This window comes from Neolamprologus multifasciatus, chromosome 3 (genome assembly GCF_963576455.1).
Source record: "Neolamprologus multifasciatus chromosome 3, fNeoMul1.2, whole genome shotgun sequence".
NCBI classification, from domain to species: Eukaryota; Metazoa; Chordata; class Actinopteri; order Cichliformes; family Cichlidae; genus Neolamprologus; species Neolamprologus multifasciatus.
The window spans coordinates 25,627,835-25,654,750 of NC_140441.1; the positions used below are offsets into that span (position 1 = coordinate 25,627,835).

Sequence of the window (26,916 nt, forward strand, 5' to 3'; positions counted from 1 at the left end):
ATGATAGAAATTTTTTATCCAAACATGAAAACTTCTCCAGCATCTCTCACTTCAGATGTAGCTCCTCACCCAAGAAGCCAAGAATGAACTTGGCCTAAATCTTCATCAAATCCCCCTAAAAGGTAAACATTCCAATACAAGCTATAGATGCAGCCCCCTCTTGCCAGCTACAACACTAGCTGGCAAGTTGAAGGGACCCTGCAGATTGATGTCAGTGTGACACCAGCCGGGCAAATAATACTAAAGAGTGCCGGGTTTATTGCTTCTCCACTGCAGATTCAGATCTGCCCTGCAGATGCACCCTCTAAGCTCTCCTTCATAATAATAAGACTATATACTTTTTTCAGTCAATTTTCATTCTTCAAAAGAAGACAAGTTGACAAAAGACATGTAATGGAGCACAGAGTTCAATGTTCCCAAGTGAAATGTCTGTGAGAAAAAGTGTAGACCCACATAATACTAATTTACACTCCTGCACATTTCCCCTTACATCAAAGAGAAGCATTAGACATCCATCTATCACAGGGCCAGAGTTTGACTGTAATAGCAGTTACTTCCTGGCCATCTTGTGCCATCCATTCACAGTAGGGCCGTGTGTACTCGCCGTTACACTACCAAAGTCCTCCTCTTTGCAGGCGGGCATGGCACAGCCTCACAGAGATGCACCGACATTACCCATTCACCGCACACTGGCCAACGCAAAACTGCAAGAAGCCAAGGTTTTCATTTTTTCTTTTCTTGCCTTTGATTTGTAAATACCTCTGTTTCAGTGCGACAACTTCCAGGCTTGTATCTTATGACCATCGAACATTTACATGAGAAAGTTGACAAAGGCTGAAACAGCGGAGGAGGCCTTGCAACAAAGAGGCCCATTTATAGCGTACAGTCAGGGAGAGACACTGAGAGGGAGGGTAGGAGGAGAAGCTGGGAGGGGAGTTGAATTAATGAATTAAAAATGTTGCGAAGCAGCGTCCGTCTGAATAGTTTTGGGTTTATATAGAGAGGCATGCTGGGTGGACCCTGGAGGAGTGGACAGCGCAAGCTTCTTTAACTTGTCCCTGTGGGGACACAGAAGGCTTCACATGCAAGGAGAAGCAGACTGTGCTCATCCGATTACATAATGATCCAGCAACAGTGAGCCGGAACCGGTACTGCCAGTGCCAGCGTGCTGCTGCGGTACACTGACTGACCGCTGGGACTCCTCATCCAGGCCTCTCCTCTCCTCTGACGGCTTTCATGTTTTTCTCAGTGAGTTTTTCTTTCTTTCACTTTCTTTTAATCTTTTTTTTATGTATTTTTTTTTTTTTTTTTTTTTTTAGAAATATAGGATGTCAGCAACGTAGGAGGACTGTGAAAGAAAACTAGGAAAACAATGAGATGAGGTGAAACATGCGAAACGTGTCAACAAGTGCTATTTGTTCATCACCCTGAAATTTCACACCTGTTTTGGAAGGCAGATAACTTTCACCTCTTCCCACATGTTTGGTGGAAAGTGAAATTAAGTACATTTTTAAAATTTCCAAGCTGTGGGCAAAGTGAACAAGTCAAGGGGAAAGGTAAGAAATGCAAATATTCTTAAAGGAAGCGCATAAACAATCTGAAAAATTATTCTAAAATGTATATTCTGTAGCTGTTTCCACTCACCAAGACATGATTATAAGGTTAAGGTTTGTATTGTTTTGATATTTGTGGTTAATGTAGCTGAAATATGTTAAATCTTTTTCTTGCTATATTATAAACATGAGAAATCCTGCAGTTTAGTCTTTGAACTTTTTTCTATAGGCTTGAGGGAAACTGGTGCTCAGTCTTGTTGCAGTGGCTGTGTTGTGTTTACAGTGTGGAGGGGTATGAGTGGTGTGTAGCAATGGACGAGTTTCCACTTCTAAATCTGTGCACTGTGACACAGAGTTCATGTAGCTGTGAAGTTATAAAAGTTTCCAAAAAACAAGCCTGACTTAGTCATCGAATACTTAATTTTAGAGCTGGATGTATCGGAAGTTGAAGATTGTTGGCACTGTACCACAGACATACATTACTAACAAAGAGCTCTACAAACCACAGAGGAAACAACAGGTGTGGTTGTGTTTCACTACTCTACAGAAAATCTTGGCTGGAAATATCTGGTCAAAATGAATCACTTCTTCTCATTGAGAAATCCCCAGAAGCAGCCGTAGCCATTCAGATTTGTAACAGATTTATAGTGGCTTTGGCTACTGCTGACTTAGAAGAAGATGGTAAAAGTCACTCCTGAGTAATTTCCCTGTGGCCAACAGCCACTCGCCATTGTTTAATATGGGCCAGCGTCGTAACTCTCCAGTCACTGACTCTTGGAGACGGAAGTGAAAGTGAATTGTTTCATGTTGGATTTAGATGTAGTCTGGTACAGTCTGATGCTATTTTGAGAAATACGTCTGGTCACTGTAGACACTGTTTACTTCCTGTTTTTAAAATGTGAATAAATGTACATCACATATTATAGGTGTAGAAATACAAACAATCTTAACATTATGTAAGTTCAAGTTAAAATAGCAGAAAATGATGTCTATAGTTTATTATGACATTTCATAGGGAGTTGCATTTAATGGGGAAATGTACTGCTGGAGGTGCATGCACTGAATGAACTCAAGCAGCTTCAGATGCACAAGCTTTAGTACATTCTGAATAATAATATTATTTACTTGCAGACAAACTGCATGTCAGATATTAAACATTAAGCAATTGGTTGCAAATTATACATTTATAGATATAGTCTGTAATTTTTTAGGTTAGTTAATAGGGAGAAAGGATATGTAGAACTCCAAAGGCAGAGGAGAAGATGAGTTGAAGGTGTTTATGAGCCGTGAAGGGACGTCTATTCATGTCTGCACCTTCAGACTTATGACATTAAGGATCATATCTATGGATTATCATCAGAGAAAGAATCCCCTTCGGCAAAGAAATAAAACGTGAAGGAAAGCGACAACACCACCAGCATCTTGATAAAATGTCACCCTCTTCCACCTCACCACAAGCATGATCTCCTGACCTGTCAGGGCTCTAAGACACAAATAATTATTTATTGTCACAAATAATAATTATCACACATTCAACCCTCCTGTCTCCAGACAGCTGCCAATAAGCCAGCTAAACACCAACAGCAGGTTATAAGCTAATGCTATGTTAGTAAAAGCTAGGCTCAAGTGTCCTTAAAATCATACTTTGCCTCTGATAAAGTGTTTGATTACATTATCAAATCATACGAGAATTTATTTGCTAAGCATCCGTGTCCAACAATGTAACATTCACTTCAAAGATAGCTAACGCCGGCAAACGGCAGCTAATAAAGGCTAACAGCAGCTAACAGCGGAAACAAAACAGTAAAAATTACAGACAGTTCAGCACATACTCAGCAACTCATCTTAGCATCCAGGGCTGGACTGGGACAAAAAATCAGCCCAGGCATTTTGACTAGAGACCGGCCCACCAGGTATTATAGGAAAAACCATAAATCCTTTGAATGAAAACAAACGCTGTTGTCACAGTGATGTACACTGTCTTGTTGGTATATATGTATCAGTCTAAAAAACTTAAACCTACACCATCCTCCCTATTCTGGTATTCTAAACAGTAACCCAAAAGTAGACTGATTGGTCGAGTTAACCTCCTGAACTATCTACAACACATGGTGAAAACCTGACTAGACTGAGCCTGAGACTAGAGGTGAGACATGATGCTGCTGTTGTTTAGCGCGACATCCGCTGGTTTCCTCTTTCTGGCGCGAAGTGGGCGACAAACAAACAAGAGAGAAAAGCCGATCAGCTGATCATTGATCAGTTTCATGATTGAAGTAGAAACAGGAGAGGGAGGGGGGAGAATGAGAGAAGAAGAGGCAGCTGTGCAGCAAAGATACAGAATAACTCCAGCTTTGTGTCTTTTAAATTGTAGCTGAAGTCCGGGACAAACTGTTCCTTTTCACCTAAACACGAAACGCGGAATATTTTCTCTGAATACCAGATGCTTCCATTTTTTACAGGACGGTTGGCAACTCTAATAACTAACCTTATAAATAAAATAAGATAAAAGAAGTTCACTATCAGTAACATCATAGCACCCGCCCAGCTGTATATTAACTCCGTCATGCTAGCTAGTACGCAGTACGGGTTATTGTAACTGACTGTAAAAAGTCAGCATAACGAAAATAAACTCCACCTAAACTTGGTTTATATCTGACCCAGATAGACTGCAGGTCATAACTTCTTACCTGAAGTTCAGTTCACCACCTCGGGTCTCTGCTCCTCCTGCCTTTCCGTCATCCACCTGCCAGCATGTTGCATCTGCTCGCCTCCACCACTTGCTAATGTTACTGAATCTGTGGAAGCTCCGCAATAGCCACCACCAAACAATTGAGTTATTTTTACACATCTCCCAGCATCTGGCCAATCCACCACCTTTCATTGTTCATACCGTTACGGGAAAAAAACGAAACCCCGAAAAACCCCAAAACCCATGCTCGATGGCCAGTCCAGCTATGAGAGCATCTGTTATTGGTCAGAAGTGAGTTTCACTGACTAATCAACCCATACTGAACTCCCTTCACAGGTAAATAATGGCAGATGCTTCTCACCTGGCATTGACAGCTGAGGTCAACAGTGGCCCGACAGCCTTCCACAGTTAGGGAAAAACTCTGGGGTGGAATACGGTGCAAGCGGTATTTCAATCATGCCCCAATTTAATGCTAGTTTTGTCTCTCTTGGCTGAATAAAACATTTTCGTCCCATAGCTGCAACCATAGCTAGAATTATGTACTTGAATTGGGAGACTTCAGTTGACTGCAATCTACTGACATATAGCAGTGAAATATGTTACACACTGTAACTTTACTAATGTGTGCTACCAAGTCATGGTTCCCACTAATTATTCCCAAACCCTATAAATAGATTCATATTTTATAAATATGCCTTTTGCAATAGTTTAAATAAAGCTTTCACATCGAAAGAACAGCTCGAGTCTGTTTTAGTGTCTGAACTTCAGCCATGAGACAACAGCAGCTCATTTGCATGGTAGTGTGAGGTCCAGAAAGTTTGTCTTGTTTGGCCTGAGCAGATGCCCTCTTGGCACATTGTTGATGCTTAGATTGTCCTTTCAGTCCAGTGCACAGGCCGCTGTGGTGTGGCCAGTGGTCGCAGCCATTCAAGCTGTGCTGTATAGACTCTTTTCAGTGCAGCGTACTGGCTGCTGTGGGTTCTTTATGATTGTGGACTCTGGATGGAGGCCCTGAGTAGAAGGGATTACTCTCGCCTCTGGAATACTAATGACGCTCTTTTGTCAGCGGTCTGCTTCCTCCACCTTCCCTCCATCGTATTCCTTCCTCTTTTCCCCTCACCATCCATCTCTCTCTCTCGCTCTTCCTCTTTCACTCTTTTTGTCATCAGATGTCCAACTTTCTCTCCATCCTCCCCTCAAAACTAATTATTCTCTCTCTTACCCCGCCCCATCTCGGCCCCCTCACAGTGTCAAACACTGCATACTCGCACACCATCAAACACATTCGCAAAGACACACAACACACACACACTTCAGTGCTCAGTTCTCCTCTCCTTTCCCCCCGTCTAACTTGCTCTCTCGTTCACTCACTCAGTCGTATTTTTCAATGGTGGCTTTTGTCCCTTTCATCTCCGCAAAAACAAAGGATTCTTGTGCACACAGGACAGAGGGAAGGAGAGGGCTGAAGGGCAGGACACAGAGGAAGAGATCCTAACCTTGAGTGGTCATCCAATAAGTCATGTTGAAAGTGTGGGAATCCATCAGTCTTACTGTCAGCAGGAGGGATATTTGCTTTAGCTCAGCTAACATTGGTATTCCTACCCTCTAAAGAGACATTTGATGAAAATGAAATTGTAAACAGACATTTTGGTTTTTATTACAGTTTGCTTTAGTATGTCTTTATTTATTATTTGTTTATAGAGAAGTGCCAATCTATGGATGCTTAAAAATAGCAAACAATAAATGTCTTTATGTCTAAGACTATACTTGCAGACCAAGTGTTGTTGAAATTTAAAGTTTTTCTTATCAATAACGCTCATGAGGAGATCTTTGTAATAAATCTCAACTGTTGTCCAGCAATTATAAAGTCAAAGTAAAAGCAATGCTTGACATTACGAATTCATCCACAGAAGAAAAATGCACTACCACGGGGTTTTCTACAGTGCACAACTTTGAAATAATATTTTACAAACGTGATTGTGAAAAGATTCGGATGCTGTGTAAAATGTAAATAAGAACAGAATTCAATGATTCCCCTAGTTTATTCACACTGGGCTGGCAACAGGTCTGCAAAACGAGTGGGTGTGAAAAGAGCATCTTGGAGAGTCAGAGTTTCTCAGAAGTGAAAAATGGGCAGAGGTTCACCAATCTGCAAAAACTGCATCTACACATTGTAGAACAAATTCAGAATAATGTTCCCTAGACTACAATTTTATGAATACCAAATCAACTACAGTACATATTATTGTCAAAAGATTCAATTTAATGACAGATGCCAGAAATTAATACAGGATGTTGCATTAAAAACAAATGATTCTGCGATGGAAATCCCTGCATGGACTCAGAAACACTTCCAGAAACCACTGACTGTGAACACGGTTCACTGTGCCATCTTAAAAATGGACTGAGGCAAAGTAGAAAACTCTTCTGCAGTCAGATAAACTAAAATTTAAAATTTATTTTTGGAAATCATTGACAACATTCTCCATACTAAAGAGTGACGATCCAGCATATCACCAGCACTCTGTGTGCTGCATTGTTTGGTATGGCAGTGTACTAGTATCTATTTGGAACTTGCATGTCTGTATAGGCACCATCATACTGAAAGGTATAGCAGGTTTTAAAGTGACACACGCTTCCATCCAGATGAGATCTATTTAAACAAAAGCCTTGTATATGATAGCAAAAACATTGTAAACCAAATCAAACTGCACAACAGTATGTCTTTTCACCAACTGAAAACGGTTGGAAAGACCCAGGACTGCTGAACAGGGAGAATCTTATATCAGAGCGGCAAAACATTCCTCTCACCAAAGTGTGACTGTTGAAAGAAGAATGGATGTGACACAGTTGTAAACACGTCCCTTCCTCTATCCTAACTTTTTTAAGACTTGTTGCTGCCATAATACTCAAAATATCCTTCTTTTTTTTTCTTAAAATGGTAATTTTTAAAATGGATATGTTTTCGGTGTTGTATCGTGAATACAATGTGGGGTTGTTATTTTGATTTTACACAGCATCTCAACATTTTCAGAGCTGAGCTTGTAAAATGATCCTCTATTGGAAAAGTCCCTGGGTTCACTTTCTGATGCTGTCTTTTACTATTTTCAGTAAAGTGTAGATCTTAAATGATTTACAAATAGTTGCCTTTTTGTCTTTATCCACATGTTATACAATTCACTAATTATCATTATGTTTTGAATGGGGATTGTAAAAAAATATAATAGTGCAGATTTAAAAGGAATTTTATTATTTACAAAACTGGGCACTATTCTGTTTTCAATATAAATACATCATGCTACAATGTAAAAAAAATGGCCTGTATTTTGTATAGCGCTTTACTTAGTCCCTATGGACCCCAAAGCGCTTTACACTACATTCAGTCATCCACACATTCACACACTGGTGATGGCAAGCTACATTGTAGCCACAGCCACCCTGGGGCGCACTGACAGAGGTGAGGCTGCCGGACACTGGCGCCACCGGGCCTTCTGACCGCCACCAGTAGGCAACGGGTGAAGTGTCCTCCCCAAGGACACGACAACCGAGACTGTTGGAAAAGGGGCTCGAACCGGCAACCTTCTGATTACAAGACAAACTACCAACTCTTGAGCCACGATCGCCCCGTGGCTGTTTTAAAATAGCCTAAAAAACAGATCCTGATTCTTTATTATAACTAAATTACCCATATTTCATGTGTTATTTGCTTTATTTGTTTATTATAAATGGCAGACAAATATAACTTGAGAGCACAGTAGAAATATTTCTCTTTTGAGCTGTTGGAGTGTAAAATGAGCTAAAATAAGACAGAATGTTGGACTTATAGTTACCACGTGAACTTAAACATGATAAAAAAGAAACAATAATGCTGTTCTGTGTCTGCGTAAGGTTACTATATGCCAATATTGTGTTGCCCCTTTGTTGTCTTTTCCCCAAGTTAATAAAATAACCTTTTACTTAACAGCTAAAACAGTGTCCTCAGTTAAAACGAGCAGGCTTGCTAAGACAGGGACTAGTTTCTTGCTAAATTCTAGTATTTTTGTGGTATTTCATGACAGTAAAATTGAATATACGGAATAAAGCAGGCCTTATCCTTTAAATTAGTTTTAGGTGATGCATGTTTTTTTGGACTGTGTTGTTTTTGCAAACCACACATTCCTTTGAACAACAGCTGGGGTTGTGTTACTAACGCTAACTGCTCAATATATATCCAAAGCACAAGTGTGCATTTACTGTATGTGTAGGCAGGCTTTCTGTAGGGTTCAGAGTTCAGCTGGAAATGGACAAGGCCAATCACATGTGCCCGCCCCAGACCATGCCTTTCTCCCCTCTTGCTCCCCTCCACATCTTAGTATTCATAGCAGTGCAGACTTCAACACAGATCTCTATTCATTCACTCAGTGTGAGCTGAGCATGGAGAGAGGGGAGACAGGGGTCAGGAAGGACAGGAAAGGACAGTGTGTATCAGATTGCCTCGATCCTTAGGCCTTTGTTTGTGTTGTTTTTGTTTATGGTTTTGTTATATTTGCTCCGGAAAGCAGAGGCAGTTTGAGACAAAAGGGCTGTTTAGTAAACAGTGAGTGCAAGAAGAGGGAAGAAAGGAAAAAGAAGGATGTGTAGAAAGAGAGAGTGCAGCCCAGATGAGGGTGAGGTTGTTGAGAGCACAGGAGGGAATCAATAAAGTGACAATAAGTGTCCATGGCAGCCAGAGGTGGGGTGGCAGGCCTTTTAGTTAATATACCATTGACACTATGAGAACCACTTAAACCATCACTTATTGTACCGTCACAGGGTATTGCCAGTCACGCACATGCACGTGACAAACTCTCTAGTTCAATGAGGAAGTCGTAGCTTTGGATATTAAGCCATAGGTGTTAATATGCTGCTATGATGAGTGAGTCTTTTTATCGCATTTTGGAGCCTGGCTGCAGGGATTTGTTGTCAGTCCTCCACAGCAGTATCAGAAAGACCTGACCTCCAGCTGGCTTTCCAGTTCATCCGCAGAAGGTGTTGGATTTACTTACAAGCCCATCAGAGTCTTCCAAACTCATGTAACTTTGTCCACTGACATACTGTAGTTATTTCTTATGTTTACTTTTTATTTTTCTATGGTAGACATTAAAACATCTCTGACTAGCAAGTAAGCTCATCAGCTGCTAAAGCAGCATTAACTTACATGCAAACCTCTACTTTTCGCTAATACCAGAGCAGCTTCTACTACACACTCTGCCAGTGGCGGTCCTAGCCTGTTTGGCGTCCTGGGCGAACACTCCCTCTAGCACTTTTTCTTGATATTTATTTATAATCACCTCTGTTAATCCTTGATATTTATAATTGAGTGATCTGTATATAATAGTGCTATTTCTTAAATGTGTAAAATCTGTAACATAATGTATTGTTTGGAGTTTAGTTTGTTACTGTTACTATTTTTACCATTTCTTCTTGGAGCAACTGTAACCCACATAATTTCCTTAGGGATTAATAAAGTATTCTGATTCTGATTGTTTCAGGATGACCTGCCATTATCCAATGACACATCTGCTTACCTGCATCTTTTGCTCGTTTCTCCTCCTCTTCTTTTCTCTTTTTTCTAAACTGAGCACCTGAAGGCTTTGAACTTTTCTTGTCCATCTTCCATTGGTTTTAATTTTGCACTCCAGTATGAACACCCATCCCCCAACACGAGGATCACCACAACATGACCTAATAGACCTACACCTTAAGCAGATAGAAAACCGATCTGTGCCTATACCATCCCCAAAATGCGCTGGCCTGATGTCGGGGCAGCATGAGTAGGAGCAACTTTTTTTTTTGCTGATGCTCGTGATGCCGCCCCCACCACAATGCCGCCCTGGGCAACCGCCCATGTCGCCCATATCAAAAAACGCTACTGCGCTCTGCACATCCCTCGCTAGATCCCTGTCACCTAATTAGCCACTAATACTAGTAGCACTGATAACAGCTGGCTATTTAAAAAAGATTTAGCCACTGTAACACCAACCAACAGAAACTCCAGTTTTGAAACCTCAGCTTTATCTTTACAGTGATCTTCACCAATAGCATACTAGACTAGTTTTAGTAAAACTGTAGATTAAACTTCTTGGAAAGTCGGAAAGTAAAATCAACCACACAGCAACCCATATTACTCATCAGAGTTTTGGATTGAAAATTACTCTAAAAAGCACCAACACTGCAAACGGGGTTGGGGGGAGGGGCGGTAGTCATTCAGAGCAGTGGAGGTAAATCCTAACTGGTGACCGCAGCATTAACAGTTTTGCTACTAATATTTCAGTAAAAATATTCAAGACACTGCAGTTTTTGGGCCTTCTGTGTTGGCTTTACTCTTCAAACCATAGTGTTATTTACAAAGTACATGTGCAAGAGGGTAGTTTGTCATGTGCTGCAAATGCTTCACAACTAATGTCAGTCTTAAAGTAAAAACACATTAAGAAGGAGTGAAAACTGCTTTTAGAAAAACTGAACAGGGTGTTCACATCCGTGGCTCAAGTTTAAAGACCTCTTTTTCTTTTGTATAAAAAAAGGTCACTGGTGTATTCAGCAGCTGTCTTGTGCAACCAACATGTGAAAGAGCCTGTGCTTTCATGCTTTTAATGTGAAAGGGCAGCTGTGCCTTCAATGAAAGAATAAAGGGGTCTTAAATGGACCGCTGTGGACAGCTAGCAACTGTCCAGCTGAAAATGTGCCTTTAATGCCTCTCTTCTTCTTCTCCTCTCCTCCTAAATGTTCCACTCTGTCATCTTTCTTATTGCTTACCGAATTCTCTTTTCCTTACGTCCTTCACTCTTTCATTTTAAAACACCCGCTGTTCATTTTATTTTACTGCCCATCCAACCAATTCCCCTCTTTTCCTTACTATCCTTTCCTTTCTTTTCATTCATACTTCTTTTGCACAACTTTCCTTGTGTCCTTACCTCTTGCTGTGTCCTCTTTCTTTCTCCAATACCATGTAGCTTTGGTCATGACCTCAGCCACACCGCCTTCCTCTGAAGGCACCTCCCCTCAGAAAGTTTGCCATTCTCAGACGCAGACTGACATCACCAAGCCCCTGCTGACCCCAACAGATGGAACTGGCGGTCATGCAGGAGTGGGAGGAGCTGCATCTGGAGGTCCAAGTGCTCTGCGAAGGCGGCGGCGTGTCCTTTCTAAAGATGGGCGGAGCAATGTACGCATTGAGCATGTAAGTGGAAGAGGGGCGCTGTACCTCCGTGACCTCTGGACGACTTTCCTGGACATGCAATGGCGCTACAAGTTGTTCCTCTTCTCGGCTACCTTTGCGGGGACCTGGTTCGTGTTTGGAGTACTTTGGTATCTGGTGGCCATGGTGCATGGAGACCTACTAGGTAAGCATGAAGAAGGGTCGACAGTGGAGAGTCAAACGAGAGGGGAAAGAAAACTACAAAGTAAAAGCAGAAAAGATTTTAATTGGCCTTTAAATGACACAAAATTCAAAATCATTAATTCAAAAAAAAGCAAACTGTCATACTGAATAACTCATGTCGTAAAGGGAAAGTGCCTCAATGGGGAAAATAATAAGTTTCATTTTAATGGACGGAGACAGAAGATCACAGTACATAAAAGTTAGAAACTGATTACATATCGATGTGTGAAATAAGTATTTGATTCACTACAAGCCACGTAAAATTCTGCCTCACAAAGACTGCCAGTGTGCCGATGTGGCACACAGGTTTCAATCAATGAATCAACCAATCAAATATATCCCTGATCCAACTCCTTATGTATATAAAGCACACCTGTCCACAAAACAAATTTCTCTGATTCCTGTCTCTCCATCACCATGGGGAACACTAAACAGTCAAAGCACATCCGAGATAAGACTGTAGACTTGCGTGAGGCTGGAGTGGGCTACAAGACCATCAGCAAGAAACCCGGTGAGAAGGTGATAGTTGTTGGTTTCATTACTTAGAAATGGAAGCAATGACCATCAATTGCCCTTGGTCTGGAATGCCAAGCAAGCTGGCATGTCTAGTCATTAAAGACACGATTGGTAATACACAATGCTGTAATAGATAGCAATCTTGCAGTGACGTTCCTCTGTTCAAGGTTCAAGGAAAAATCTAAAGGATTCAGGCTTGGGAGAAAGTTCTGTGGTCAGATGAAACCAAAATCGAGCTCTTTGGCATCAGTTTCACAGCAACTTGAGTTACTGTGACATGCCGTGTATTGAGGAAGCGAAAACAACACCACCACCGATGTCAAGCACGGAGGTGTATTGACATTATACTTTTCCTAGAGTACCTACTTCACTTCCTTTCCTCAGTCAGAACACTGAAGATGAGTTGGCGAGTTGTCTTCTAGCACAACAATGACAAGCAGACTGCCAACACAATAAGAGACTGGCTAAAGAAGACGCACATTAAAGTCATGGAGTGGCTTAGACAGTCTCCAGACCTCAATCTATGGGCTCGAACTGTGGTCATAAATATTTTGTACTTGTAAATCAGGATTTGAATGTGTAAAAAGAATTTGTGTGTGTGTAAAAAAAATTGTGTGTGCACACAGCAAAAAAAATACGTGTGAAACTCTGCACTCAAGTTTCAAGTTACAAGTACAAATTTTGACCCTATTTTTCTTCCTTTCAGCTGATTGGTCAATGTCATGTCAATCACAAATTGAACTATCCAATCAGAGAACAGATGGGTTTGGCTGTCGGAGCGATGCTTTACTAAGCTGCAGGTCCTTGAAGGGTAATACAGTTTGAAGCTGGAGGATCTTTGTATAAATATTCCATGAGGCTCATACAACCTAGGTCCTTTAACTTTTGGTAGCTGTTGAAAGGATACAGTTGTGGTATACCAGTGGTCAGAAATACCATTATTACTTTAGACTTAGACTTAGAGCTTTTTATTGTCATTGTGCAGTTTCTTGCACTGCAAAATTGGGTAGCTGAACCACAAAGGTGCTAAAGTAAGAAGAAGAGAAACCAATATACAATGAAGGTGGAAAATAAATAAATAATTAAATAAATAGAATAAAATAAAAAAACAGTGTATATGTATACATATGTGAGTGGAACTATATACATGTTGTATGTGTAGGAAACATTGAAACAGACTGGGACCAAAATAATTGCACATGAGCCAAAAATATTGCACATAACATGGAAAGACTGAGATATTGCACATAGATGATCAACAGCAGTGTCAGGGTGGATGTGTTGTATTACTTTAAGTAGTAAAGTAGTATTACTTTAACATAAAATCAGTGTTGAACCGGGACAACTGCAATGAGTCACACTATGCAGCATGAAGGTCGTTTCACCTTGGACACGGCATGGATCCAGAATTTGTTGCGCTGAGTGCTGAGCTCAGCTTGTATATCATTTTTTAGCGGCCACTCTAGGTGTACTAGATGCACCTGATCCTTGTCGTTTCAAAACATGTATCTCTCTGACTTTATCTCCTCTACGAGAGTTTGTGTTGAATCATTTTCAAATGTTTAATAAAAAAGTATCGCTCATTCATAATGAGGAAAGCTTTGTAACTGTCCCGACTAGTGAAGAGTGTGTCATTTCCACAACACTGCTTTTCCTCCGAGGTCAACAGTGCATTTGAAAACGCTCTGCTGGTTCCTGTGTAAGAACGTCAACCTGCGAGAAAAAGTTGACTTGGACACACACAGATGTTTTCCTTCATGGTGTGGCGATAAGAGACGTGAAAGTGCATTTATCCTTCAAGGACAGTCAAACCCATCTGTTCACATACAAAACTGATTTACAACTACAAATATTTATGACCACAATTTGAGCCCATATCAATCCTATAGAAATCCGTGGAGGGAGCTGAAGCCAAGCGGCAGCTGAGATACACTAAAGGATTTAGAGAGTTTCTCTGAATAGAAATGGGCAAAAAACCCCTGAGATTTGTGCAAACCTTGTAACCAACTACAAGAAATGTCTTAGTGCTCTACTCGCCAACAAGGGATTCCCCACCAAGTACGTTTACCAAGTCACGTTTCGATTGGGATCCAGTACTTATTTCATTCAATTGCATGCAAATCAATTCTTAACTTTTAGGTAATTTTGGTGTTTTTCTCTAGATTTTTGGTTGATTTTCTGTCTCTCTCCTATAAAATGCATCCACTATAAAATGAGAGACTTTTCATTTCTTTGAAAGTGAACAAATTTACAAATTCAGTGGGTGATCAAATAATTATTTAACCACTGCATGTTTTCATATACAACATTTTATCAGCAGTAGTGTTGCAGTAGTAGTTGGCAATTTCATTAAAGTCTTAGTCACACAGACCTAGAGACTGGTTACCAACTATGTTGATGCCACCAGTTCCAAGGGAAACCAAAGGTTTTTAGAGGCTGGTAGCTGTCCAATCAGTTGCTAAAGCCACATTCATGCAAGCATAGAAACTAATCATAGAAACCAATCAGAAACTGATCAACCCAGCAACCCCCGTCACTAAATTGCGTATTTTGATGAGTTATTTTTAGAGGTTGCTGACAGTGCTGCACTCAGAACCTGCGTGACTGCGTCAGTCACGCAGGTTCAAGTTTGCGTGGCTGCAAACTTGTGCAAGTTGCTGGTAACACTGGTAGTGAAACTGTGAAAAGTGCAACACAAACCAGAAACGGAAACGGTTCACCCGCAGAGTTAAAGCTGTGCTATTTGAAATGTGATGATTGCAGCAGTAAAGCACATCTTGTACTCTGAAGATAAGTGTTCACCCTTTCTAGTTTGTGTCTCACAGTTTTTACATTTCAATGCTGCACAGAGAGTAGACTGATTAGTGTCTGCAGACATGTGTGGACCTTTCATGCAAACTGTGAGTTACTGTGTCAATCTGCCACTGACCGAAGGAATGACAAGGAAAGAATGAGCTTTGCCCACTCAGCGTTAGCCAGCAACCTCTAGCAACCACTTGCAACTGAATGACAAGACACATTTTTCCCTCGTGAGTGGTTGTCAGATCATTGCTAAGAGGTCTCTAGCCCCGAGGCCTTAGTTAGTTACTATTCAATAGATTTCCATGAAATAAACATCTGGTAATCCCTTTAATTTTTCTCCCGTGCCACCATGATGTTGACATTTTTAATTTTAAGTGTAATAGATCAGTGACTATCGGGTGGATTGTAATGAAATGAGAGAAAACTTTGCATCTGTAGCCAACATTGCAATTTGCAGTTTAATACTCAGGCTTTTGACCACATAGCAGTAAAACCTAAACTAAGATTTCACACATGGTCAATATTATACTATAATGAAGTGTTTAACTGACATGAGCTGAAAAAAGTAATTAAGAGTGTTAATCAAACAGATCTTATTAGGGCATTCCCACATATTTTGTTTGAGGGTTCTCTTCAGTTTCTGGTGCAGGTTTGCAGGGATGTCACTGTATCCTTTACCTGTCGCTTGTTATGGTAAGAACCCAACAGCTTGAAACAAGTTTGAAGACCAAGCCAACATTTGGTCTCTTTCGCATGTGTTTCAAGCCATTTTCTGTTTATTTTGTGTTGTAACGAGAACCACACGTCCTCTTTGTATATTCACTGTATATAAAGTTCTGTCTCTCTCTTTTTCTTTGCACAGTTGAGGAGTGTATCAGGTCACATTTCACTGCGTGTTATACCAGTATAACCATGCATGTGACAAATAAAGAATCTTGAATCTCTTGAATCACAAAAACAACAACAACAGAAACTGCATCAGTATTTAGATAAGTAGTACATTTCAAAGTACAGCACTCAGCAGAACATCGTTTTTCTATTGGACAAATCACTTCAGATATTCTATATTTTGTGAATTGTTACATTTTATAGTTTTTAAAATGTTATAATCCTTTACATTACTGCCTTTGCAGTACGCTCACACCTTTCTGTAAATGAGTAAGGCAGGACAGTGAAGGCTGAGAAAAGGAACAATGTAGTTATCCTGTAAGTGATTTGCAGATCTTCCTTTCTGCCTACATTCTCACAGAGTTTGACCCCCCCTCCAACCACACGCCGTGTGTAATGGAGGTGAAGACCCTGACAGGGGCCTTCCTCTTCTCTCTGGAATCCCAAACCACGATTGGCTACGGCTTCAGGTGCATCACAGAGGAGTGTCCTGTAGCAATTGTCCTTCTCATCTTCCAGCTGGTCGTCACGATGGTGATGGAGATCTTCATCACCGGCACTTTCCTCGCAAAGGTAGTTTTAAGTTTAGAAGACATTTTAGAAACGCCAAATTTGATCATCAGAAAAGTTGTGAGAGAACAAATTAAGTCAAAATAACTGCATCTTGTCCTTTCGTGTACATAGGATTATGTATGTGCATACAGTGGTCCCTCGTTTATCACAGCAGTTACGTTCTAAAAATAACCCCCGATAGGTGAAATCTGCAAAGTAGCCAACTTTATTTCTTACAATTATTATAGATGTTTTCAGGCTGTAAAACCCCTCACTACACACTTTATACACTTTTTTCAGATAGGCATGAGCATTTTCACGCTTTTCTCTCTTGTTTAAACATTCTCAAAGTTCAAACCTTCGTAGAAAAATAAATCCAGTATTATAGAATGAAACCAAAGGTTTGGTTTGCCTTTGACGGTGCCAAACGTTTGGTTGACATTGTTGTGTTTGTTGGGGAGAAAACTTACAAACGTACAGTGCAGCACTTCAGAATGCTGAACGCATTCTGTACTGTACAGGAGATACGGCATGAGACCAGTCATGATTGGCTGGTCTACAGCCAATCAGGATGCAATTTTATTTTATTTTTTTTTTTTAATAAAATAAAAAAAGCATGCAAAATTGCACCAAAAAAAAATCCCTGAAACAGTGAGGCCGCAAAAGGTGAACTGTGTTATAGCGAGGGACCACTGTAAATACAAAGTAGCTTACTTAAACCATTTCTTCTTGCTGTCTGCCTTCAATGTTGGATTCTTTGTTCAGCATCTTAAACATGTATTTTTAAAACATGTGGGTTGCATTGTTATCACTGTTCCTTTTAAGTATCTTTTGACACATTTTCCCGTCAGCTGAGGGGGTTGCTACACGTATCTTTTGCCCTCATATGTTTTCTTCACAGTATCATTACAGCAATCAGTATCCTTATCAAGAAATGTCACGCTGCGTGTTGGTATTACAGTATATCAGCACTTATATCTATCATAATGAGGTTTCTCGCAGCTGCTTCCTCCTGCTTGTGGTCTATAAATTCAACAGTCTGTCTTGTCAACATGATCTTGAAATTTCCTCCTTCAGTGTCTTCTTTTTCAACATGTCTGGGTTATTTTGTTTCAAAAACTGAAATAAGACGCCTGATAAATGGTAAACAGCTTCGACTTTGCTTTTCTCGCCTTCCAGGTTGCTCGTCCCAAAAAGAGAGGAGAGACGGTGAAGTTCAGCCAACACGCTGTCGTGTCGAATCACGAGGGACGGCCATGCCTCATGATTCGAGTGGCCAACATGCGTAAAAGCCTGCTGTTAGGTTGCCAGGTAATGCAGCAGCACCTACAAACTGATTATTGCTGCTTAAAATATCCTTTTGTAATATATGAAAGCCTTCTTCCTGTAACTGTTTGGAGTTACTATTTATGTTTAGCTCCTGGAAAGTGTGTTTTTCATTATGAGTCGCTTCATGTCTATAAAACGTTTTCCTGTTATCTGAATATTTGCTTTGCTGAGGAAAAGCTTGCTGGTGACAAATAAAGCGAATGATACGCATCAGTGCCTTGCTCAAGGACATGGAGATGATGGCCAGTGCAGGTATTAAACCTGGGGCCTTCTGGTTACAGGATGCCTTCTCCAACCTCATGGCTACATTTACTCACTGCATCTTGGCTCCCAGGTGACGGGGAAGTTGCTTCAGACGTCCCTGACAAAGGAGGGGGAGACGGTGCGGCTGGACCAGAGAAATGTGCCTTTCCAGGTGGACACGTCCAGTGAAAGCCCCTTCCTCATCATCCCTCTCACTTTCTACCACATCATTGATGACAACAGCCCCCTCAGAGCCTGGGCAGCAAAAGGTAAATCCCAGCTCGAGTCAGAATGATGTGGAAGGATGTGATGAATAAGTCAACAGATAATTGTCGTTTGTCAGTTTACAGCTATGATTCCTTTACACATCATATGACCACTGTACATTAAATAGGGATCCATGTACTGTAAATACTAATGAATGTGGGCACCGTGACCTCATCAATTAGTTTATGGTTGACTGTTTTAAAGCCTCAGTTTGGCTCTTAGTCATCACCGTAGCTCACAAAGCCATGGCTTACTTAGAAAGACACTTTTATTATTCAGTGTGACAATAAGCCGAAGGTACTTTTCTTGGTTAGTGAAAAAAAAACTGTAACAAAAACTTATTACTTATTTAAATGATTAAGTTGAAAAACCCCGCTTTTCCATGTGTCTTTTGTTAAAACTGAAAATTAACCAAGCATGGAGCTGATCCGATCGGCTACTGGGGAACTCCTGGGTAAATCACAGATAGTCATCGCTTAAGAAATACTCTGTTTCAGCTAATAGTTTCACTCTACATGGGATCATAATTTACAAAATTGACATCACTGTTGTATTCAGACGATTTTAAACTAGAGATTGACAACAAATAAATAAATTCAGCAGAACAATGAACACAGCAATAAATAAATAAGTAAAGTCAGCAGTTGCTTTATTTTCCAAAGACTTCTATGCAGCTGGACTTTTGTAAGAATGCAGGTTTAGGGCTTTTTCCCACTGGCACCATTTTTCAGATCCTGAGGCTTTTTATATGGTGGACACGTCTTTTATTAGGGTCTAATAAAAGCTTATCTGCTTGATGCTGTACTTTATGAAATGTATAGTATGTTGAATAGTGCAGTGCAATTCTGATGAACTGTAACATGTTACATGTAAACAGAAAAAAATATGAGTACCATGCAAAAGATGTGGATGTGCAGCAGAACACAGAGAAAGGTGATCGTACTGGGTAAACACAGATTTTTATTTATTTTGTAATTTTTTTTGCAGATGGCCTTTGCTTGCCAAAATTTATGTCTAAATGCATGAAACAAACCTTTAATTTACAGAAAATATATTTTATATGGGCATTAGCAGACAATCAGAAGCATCTGAGTCTTCTGCATTAAGAAATTTGTTTCTTTCAGTTCATGGAGAAAGGAAACTGAAATACGCATCGGAATATTTTCAATTCAAAACACACATCTGTTAATCCTGTTGTCTAAAATGATTCTCTCAATATTAACATCAAGTGTTGACAAGTCTTAGAACGTGACAGCCGCTGTGTTATTTCCACTTACAACCACTTAATGACAAAAAATAAAGATATTATATTGTATGAAATGGGTTCTTTATGTACATTTGCTTTGTATGAAATGTATATCATTGACAGAAGTTTTACTGTATGCACATTGAGTATGTATGTGCATGTAGGTGTGTTGGTATTTACGGTCATGTGCTGCGTGCTTGGCTGCCTCTTGGTGTCCAGTGTTGGGCTTGTTTGGCTCTATGAGAGAAGATTTCTCTGGCTGGAATGTGTGTGAGAGAGACTGCCAGAGACACCCCTCATTAGAGCACAATACTGTACAGTCTGGAGTGCTGACACGAAGCCTGCACAGATCCATTTACAGGAACTCAGGCCTGATGGAATCGTACTAAAAATGACTCTCTCTCTCTATATATATACTATATATACATACATACATATATACATATATATGTAAACAAATATTAATATTATTAGTTGTTTTTGTTTCTATAATGGTTAATCCACCTGTTGGTGAAATCTCTTTAATTAAAATCATATTTTTAATGCTAAAATTATTACTGTTATGTATGAATTTTCAAATTGACTGTTCTACAAAAAAGCAGAAAGGATAGTAAAGCACATCACTATTTTTGATTAAGAAACCCAGTTAAAGTTATTTACTTCCATTCCTGAACAGAAAAATTGGTTCTAGTTGTTGAATATTGTGCTCGACTAATTTCCTGACTTTTCAGAAGTGTGCCGGCTCAAATGTGGGTATTGGAAATGCGGACTCAGTTTGTTATTTGTATATGCTCCATAAGGTTTAATTTTAAACAAGCTTTTAACAAGTTTCTAAAATATTTCTGCTGTAATTATGTTTCATTTTCACTTCCTCTAAACTAAACAATAATTTGCATTTGCAAGAAAAACTTATTGAAGCAAGCTTTCATGACCACGAAGCCTACAGCAGTACAAGCACTAAATCCATCTTAAAGACTCCAGATCTGTATCGTTGTGTGTCATATTATCTACACACTGATGTAACCTCCTGCATGAGTAATAAAACACCCCGAAAACATTTTATCTTTCAGTTCAATTTTTAACTTGTTTTGAGTTTTTCTTAGTAATGGAAAAACTGTCATATTTCATGTCACTGATCTGTTTTTCAGTTGTTAACCCTTTATACACTGACGTACAGAAAGTATACAACTGCTTTTAATGATTGTGAATGCATGCATGAATACCTCTCATGCAGACTTCAGGGACACAGAACACAGCACTACACTTATGGAAGTTCAGCAGTGAATGCCTCCTTATGGGATCTATGGGAATTTGGCTTCCAGTGCAAAAAAACTGTCTCCACAGTTGGAGCAGCAGGGCAGAATACTCTGGCTCTCCAACTGCTGAGACAGAGAAGCACACCTTAACCACGTCATCACTGAAAACTCCATGCACAGAAACTAAAAACCAAAAGGCTTGCACTGAATCGTGTAGTGAAAGTCTTTGCTTACAATAATCTTGGGGATTGTGAAACTTTAAAGTGCTCGTCAGCTGCGAAAGACTTTTATAAGAAACTGGTTACACCACAAAATTACAGCTACTAAAAAAAAAGTAATCTGTTATATTACAGCATTACATAATGAGAAAAGTAACTCCTTAGACTGTCAGTTTTAGAAATTGTCATGGGGGCATAAAGTTTTATACTATAAACTGTATTTTCAAAAGAATAAATTTAACACCTTTCATGCTGATAAAGACGTCCCCACAGTCACTCACTCTACACTGAAGCAGTTAAGTAATAGATGAACATTTAAATAACAAAACGTTTCAGTTTTTCTACTATTAAATTTCAGAAGAAAAAAAAAGACAAAAGCTTTGTTTTATACTATGAACTACCAGAAAGTTTTTTTTTTTAAATAATTTTACATATTTATCATGTAAATAAAAAACAAGATGTGCTTTTGAAATTTCCCTTTTTAATCTTACATGAATATATTTTAGAGATTAAATGTATAGTTAAACATTTTCACACTGACAGAAAGTGGAGTGGCCCACTTACGATCAGTGTGTGTTGTATGTGGCCCTCGATGTACAATTAGTTTGACATCCCAGGTTTAGATGTATGCAGCCTACAGCAAATTTACCACTAAATGCCTAAATATCATTGCATATCGAGTTGATATTGGTAGCCCCGCCTCCATCTTTTAATCGGAAGAAGCTTCTTGGTTTTGCTCACAGTGAGACGCTAGCTAAAAGCTAGCAGTGAGGGCTTCAGAAATGTAGCACTACATCGTTCTCCTTCTCCACAGCTCTCGTCATCAGTGCTATGCAGAGGTACAGGTGCTTCATAGTCTTGAGTTCCCAGGTAAATAATGAAGTAGTTGCACAATGTGACTGCCATCCTCTCGACTGTGTTCCCAGTCCACCTCACTGACACAACTGCAGCATTGATAATTTAACTATGCATCTAAAAGTCAGAAGGACTTTAAATTTTATTTTTCCGTCTTCTATCAAACTAACAAAGTATTTTTTTACTCAGCCTATTCATCAATATAGAAAACAAAACAAACAAACAAGAAAAATGATGCACAAGGATCTCAACAATTCGTACACTTTCTTAAATATCTTACCTCACAATAATACATAAAATTACTGAGAGGGAACTGTACTCAGAAACAAAAATGCATATCTTGTGGTAAGCAGGCCTCTCAGCTGAAATGCAAACAGTGCAGATCTCTAGAGGCGCACTTCGAAGATCACTACATGCAGATGAGGCCTTTGCTCCGCCTGTAAATAGGCCAACAGAGAGAATCCCAGAGCAACATTTGTGTCGCCGTGTGTATCAGTGGTTGCGAAATGTGGTGTTTTTGCCATGGTGGGAGTGATTATGGGTCTTTTTGAGGGGAAGACATGTTTACACAGATGAGTGAGTCTGTATTCTGAGTGAGGCCTGTTGATGCAGGTGTTTGCTTGTTTGGGTGCTGAGGTCGTGCACCGATGATGAGTATAAAGTATATTTTGTGTGTGCTTCTAAAGTACGTTCCACCTGTCTGTGACTATGCAGCAGCGCTTGCTCTGCAGGCTTACTGACATTTCAGAAATGAGTTATTTAATTATTTGTGTGTGTGAGTGACTGTGTTGAGTGCTTTTGACAATGGAAAGTCATAAGTGGTGAGTTTTCAGTGAACAGTCAGTGTTTGTGAAAATGTGCTAAAAGTTTTTGCTGATATTTTTTTCTTTAAGTTATGTATATTTAAGTCTGTGAAGCAGTTCTGTGCATGTTTGTGTGTGTGTGTGTGTGTGTGTGTGTGTGTGGGTGTGTGTGTGTGTGTTTGTAACACTCATTTTCCACCACAAGAGGCTGCAGCTTTGCCCTTTGTTCTAAGTAGTGCTAAAGGCGTTTCCGAATGAGTGTTAATTTCTTCAAGCACTCTCAACAGAAGGCGTTTGTATTGTGTGTTAGCAAGTTCAAGTATATAAGACACAATCTGCAGTGTTTGTGCTTAGGTTACAAATGTATTGTACTTTGCTGGGCGTAGATGAGTGGAGTTTTTTCCACTTCCAGGGCCCAAGACTGCATGTCTGTGGACATGAGTTTAAATAAACTGTGCTCTGACGTTAACAGTGGATAGTGTTTAGTGTTTCTGCTTTTCACACCAACTCACAAGATTCTACAGTGGGTTTTGTTGTAGTTTACATTTCCTCATATGGAGGAAGGCCTGTTGCTTCATGATGGAGGCAGCTTTGTAAGAAAAGCCAGAATATTTTTTATTTTTTAATATATAAGGCGGGTTTGCACTACGCTTTGTGTGGCTACATGAAGATAACAATAACTCTGGAAATGAAAAGGTTTTTTTTTTTTTTTACCTGTTTTCATAGACAAACACATAACTCAATATGCAACAGCAATAATATCCAACCTACATGTAAATGCAAATCATTCAAGCAAACCTTTTTACCCACTTTGACATGTGAGAGAAACTGGTCTAGACCACTTTTCACACTTATATCTCAACAATTGTTTTCTCTCCTGCCTCTTCCTTTCATACTTATGTGATTTGTAATCAGTGCTGCATCATATAAAAACTTTTATGCATTAACAGAAGAATTATGTGTTTCTGTATCAAATTGTATTTTTTTTTTATTAAAGGGCTAAAAAGCATCAGAAACCAGTCACCTCGATACTCTTTTGGTTCTAGGTGGTGGCTGGACAGACCCAGAACTGGCTGACTTTGAGCTGTTGGTGATCATGAGTGCCACGGTCGAGCCAACCTCCGCCACATGCCAGGTTCGAACATCCTACCTTCCCGACGAGATCCTCTGGGGCTACGAGTTCCCCCCTGTCGTCTCCCTGTCCCCGTCAGGAAAATACGTGGCTGATTTTGCCTTTTTTGACAAAGTGGCAAAAAACAAAACTCCACCCCTTTTCAAGCAGGGCCTGCCATCAGACGTGCAGTCGCAGGGGTCCCGTCAACGTAAGGGCAAGGAAGACGGAACGGATTTGGAAAAGATGAGACTGGAGGAGAGCTACAGGGGGGAGGAGAAGGGCCGCCAGAGAGGGCGTATTCGGGACAGCAGCCCACTGAGTGTTCGAATTAGTAATGTGTGAAAGGGAGTGAAAGAAGAGGTTCTGAAAGTTGATGTGAAACCGAGATCAGGCAAAGATAGGAACAAAGAAGAAGCGACCGCATTCTCATGAAGAAGCCTAAACTGCCAGTGCATGAGTTATTCTAAAGTACGTGGCAGGAAACTGAACACCTGGGTGTTAAGACTGCGCATGAAAACCAGACACACTCTTTAACCACAAGGCTGTATACCAGAACAAACAAAGAAGATGTTTACAGCCTTTCAGAGTTAGAATATCAAGTTACAAACCTGACTTATACAAATTGACAGCATGCTAAAGATTTTGGAAAGGATTTTCTAAAGTCGTCAACAAATTAGTGTCTACACCGTATTTTTTAGAGAAAATTGAACGAGATGAGCCATGAACTTCAAAGCAAGTTCAGTATACCCTGAGCATCTTTCCATTGTCTACATTCACTTACCCTAATAATGGCAGTCAAGTGGTCACATGAAGCTGGTTATCAATTTGCTAAATTAACCCAGGGTTTCTCCTACATGTCCATTTGAAAGGCAACAATAATACAGGCTGAATGTAACACAGCTGCTGCAGAGAAATCAGCAGTGTCAGTGTGTGTGTGTGTGTGTGTGTGTGTGTGTGTGTGTGTGTGTGTGTGTGTGTGTGTGTGTGTGTGTGTGTGTGTGTTGGGGGTGGGAGGGTCCTGAACAGTGGTTTAATATTAAAATGCATGTATGTATGTATGAATGCAGGTGAGTGCTTTGGTCAGTAAGACTGGAAAAGAAGAGATGATATATTAATAAAGTTTAGCCTATTTGAATCCAGGAAAGAATGCCAACAGAAAAGGCCAACTGTGTGAATTAAAAGACTTATCAATATTAAAAGCTCTGTCATTAAGACACAGGAGAATGATGCTCATCAGGGGAAAAAAGAGACTTTAGACAGTATAAAAAAAAAACTTTAGACCCTCCTACTGTCTGCGGAATCTTCCAGGAATGGTGACGCTATTTTCTGATTGGTCAGCGAATTAGGTTTGCAGCACCAGACACTAAAAAGAAGTCATGCATTACTCATTACTTTTCTTAAAAGTAATTCAGTACATTACTTAATTGCCAAACCCAATATCACAGTAAAGCGTGCGATAGACACGCTGGTCAAAGTGTCAATTTCATGCTTTACCTCTCCAAAGCAGTAAATGGACATGCATGCAAAGGTTGCATTACCAGCAGAGGGAGATAATAAATTTGCTGGCAAAGCTTTGGTGTGATATCAGGTTGAAAGTTATTCATTATACTGCTGAGATTACTTTATTGTTACTCTATGAAATGACCTAAAAAGCAGTGTCCCATAATTACCATTTAAGAATATAAACCTGAGTCTACAGTCCCACACACCAACACAAATCAATATCCCAATGAGGACACACACACACACGATCATTTATTTTGTTTTTACTTCTGAAAACAAAGCAGATGAAAGATGTAAACCAGCACAAAGAGACTTCGAAGCCATCGCCACAGTGATTCTACTTTAGAAACATGAACAGGTAGAAACAGAGGCTTCAGTCTGACTTCTCAGCAGTTTGTTACCTGTTAAAGTTCAGGGTCTGGCTGCTGGGCTGGGGTCGGCTTCACTCTGCTTTATCATCACTCTGGCTCTTGGCTAGCTTAGTGTTAGCATGCTGCCTGTGCAGATGGTTGTAAAGAGCTGAAGTTGTGTTAGTAACATAATGCAGCCGTTTCTTTCCCAGAAGCTGTTTGCACTTTACCATCACTTTTTTATTTTTTGCAGTAAAAGTAATTTCCATATTTCTACTACTGAAAAGCTGTAGACTGCTCCACCGCTTTCTTCCTCCAGCACACAAACTGAAATCAGCTGATTGTATCACATGTGTGCAAGAAGAAGACAAAACCTTTGTTCCATGTTTTTTCTTTGGATCCACCTCCCTTACTTTTGCAATGAAAGCAACAACATAAATATACATACAACAAATGTTAACTGTAATGCAATTATTGGATTACAGTAATGCATTAAATTACTGCGTTATTGAGAAAACTAAAAACACTGGATTTTAATGTAAGAAATGAACCACCTACATCATACAGAAAACCCAAGATTAACCTTGATAAGATGAAATCTTACTTTGTAGCACAGTCCTCAGGGCAGCAGATAAAAAAATCAATCTGTAATAAAATCATCGAAGTTAAGGATTATTTAGGATTTTTAAAAACATTTTATCTAAGAAGAAAAATGCTGAGGCAATTCTGGCTTGAGAGTTGTTTTGCAGTGAAGCTGAAGGTTGGATGTGTTGATTCACAGTACTGGTTTTGCTTTTTTGTAAAAATAAATAAATACCTGCAACAGGTAACGAGAACTGGAACTATAGTATTTTTAATGAGGGATTTTAAAGGGCAGTACCAACATCACTACGTGAAAAATGAGCTCTTTTATCCAGACGTCTCATTGTGTTCGTTGGAATACATATATGTTTAGTAATGTTACTAAAAGCATTTTAACTTAAACAAAAAGTGGCATTTTATACAGACAGAGTAACTGAACTAACTCTAATACTTAATGCACTGTATTAATATGATTTAAACCATGTGGAGTTTTGAGTGCGAGTGAGTTTTTTTACACCTTCAAACTGTTATCGAGTGAGTGTGATAATACTTTCTGTGTGCGGATGTTGAATGCGGATGTTAAATGTGAACTGTTTTAAATATTCTGTACAGTATGCTTTGTGTAGTCCCACAGAAGTCTTGAGTCGCTGTGCTTTTAAAATAATCTTTTAATGCTGTTATGTCATGATAACAAGTTAGCCTGGGATAACAAAGGTCGTTTTCTTGTGGTAACGACTATTTTTTTTATTTT

The 26,916-nt window shown here is 39.7% G+C and overlaps 1 protein-coding gene across 1 annotated transcript; it reads left to right on the top strand.

Moving 5' to 3' along the window:
* The first annotated feature begins 667 nt into the window (after positions 1 to 667).
* On the top strand, positions 668 to 26,916 carry kcnj10a (potassium inwardly rectifying channel subfamily J member 10a). Its single transcript, XM_085153704.1, has 6 exons — positions 668 to 1,248; positions 11,214 to 11,603; positions 16,209 to 16,420; positions 17,579 to 17,710; positions 18,063 to 18,240; positions 23,663 to 26,916. The coding sequence occupies exons 2-6, from the start codon at positions 11,222 to 11,224 to the stop codon at positions 24,070 to 24,072; spliced, it is 1,314 nt and encodes a 437-aa protein (XP_085009830.1). The 5' UTR covers positions 668 to 1,248; positions 11,214 to 11,221; the 3' UTR covers positions 24,073 to 26,916.

Coding starts and splice junctions, on each gene's coding strand:
- kcnj10a (XM_085153704.1), top strand. CDS start 11,222: ATGACCTCAGCCACACCGCCTTCCTCTGAAGGCACCTCCCCTCAGAAA. Junction 17,711..18,062: donor GCCTGCTGTTAGGTTGCCAG/GTAATGCAGCAG, acceptor CTTGGCTCCCAG/GTGACGGGGAAGTTGCTTCA. Junction 18,241..23,662: donor CAGAGCCTGGGCAGCAAAAG/GTAAATCCCAGC, acceptor TTTTGGTTCTAG/GTGGTGGCTGGACAGACCCA.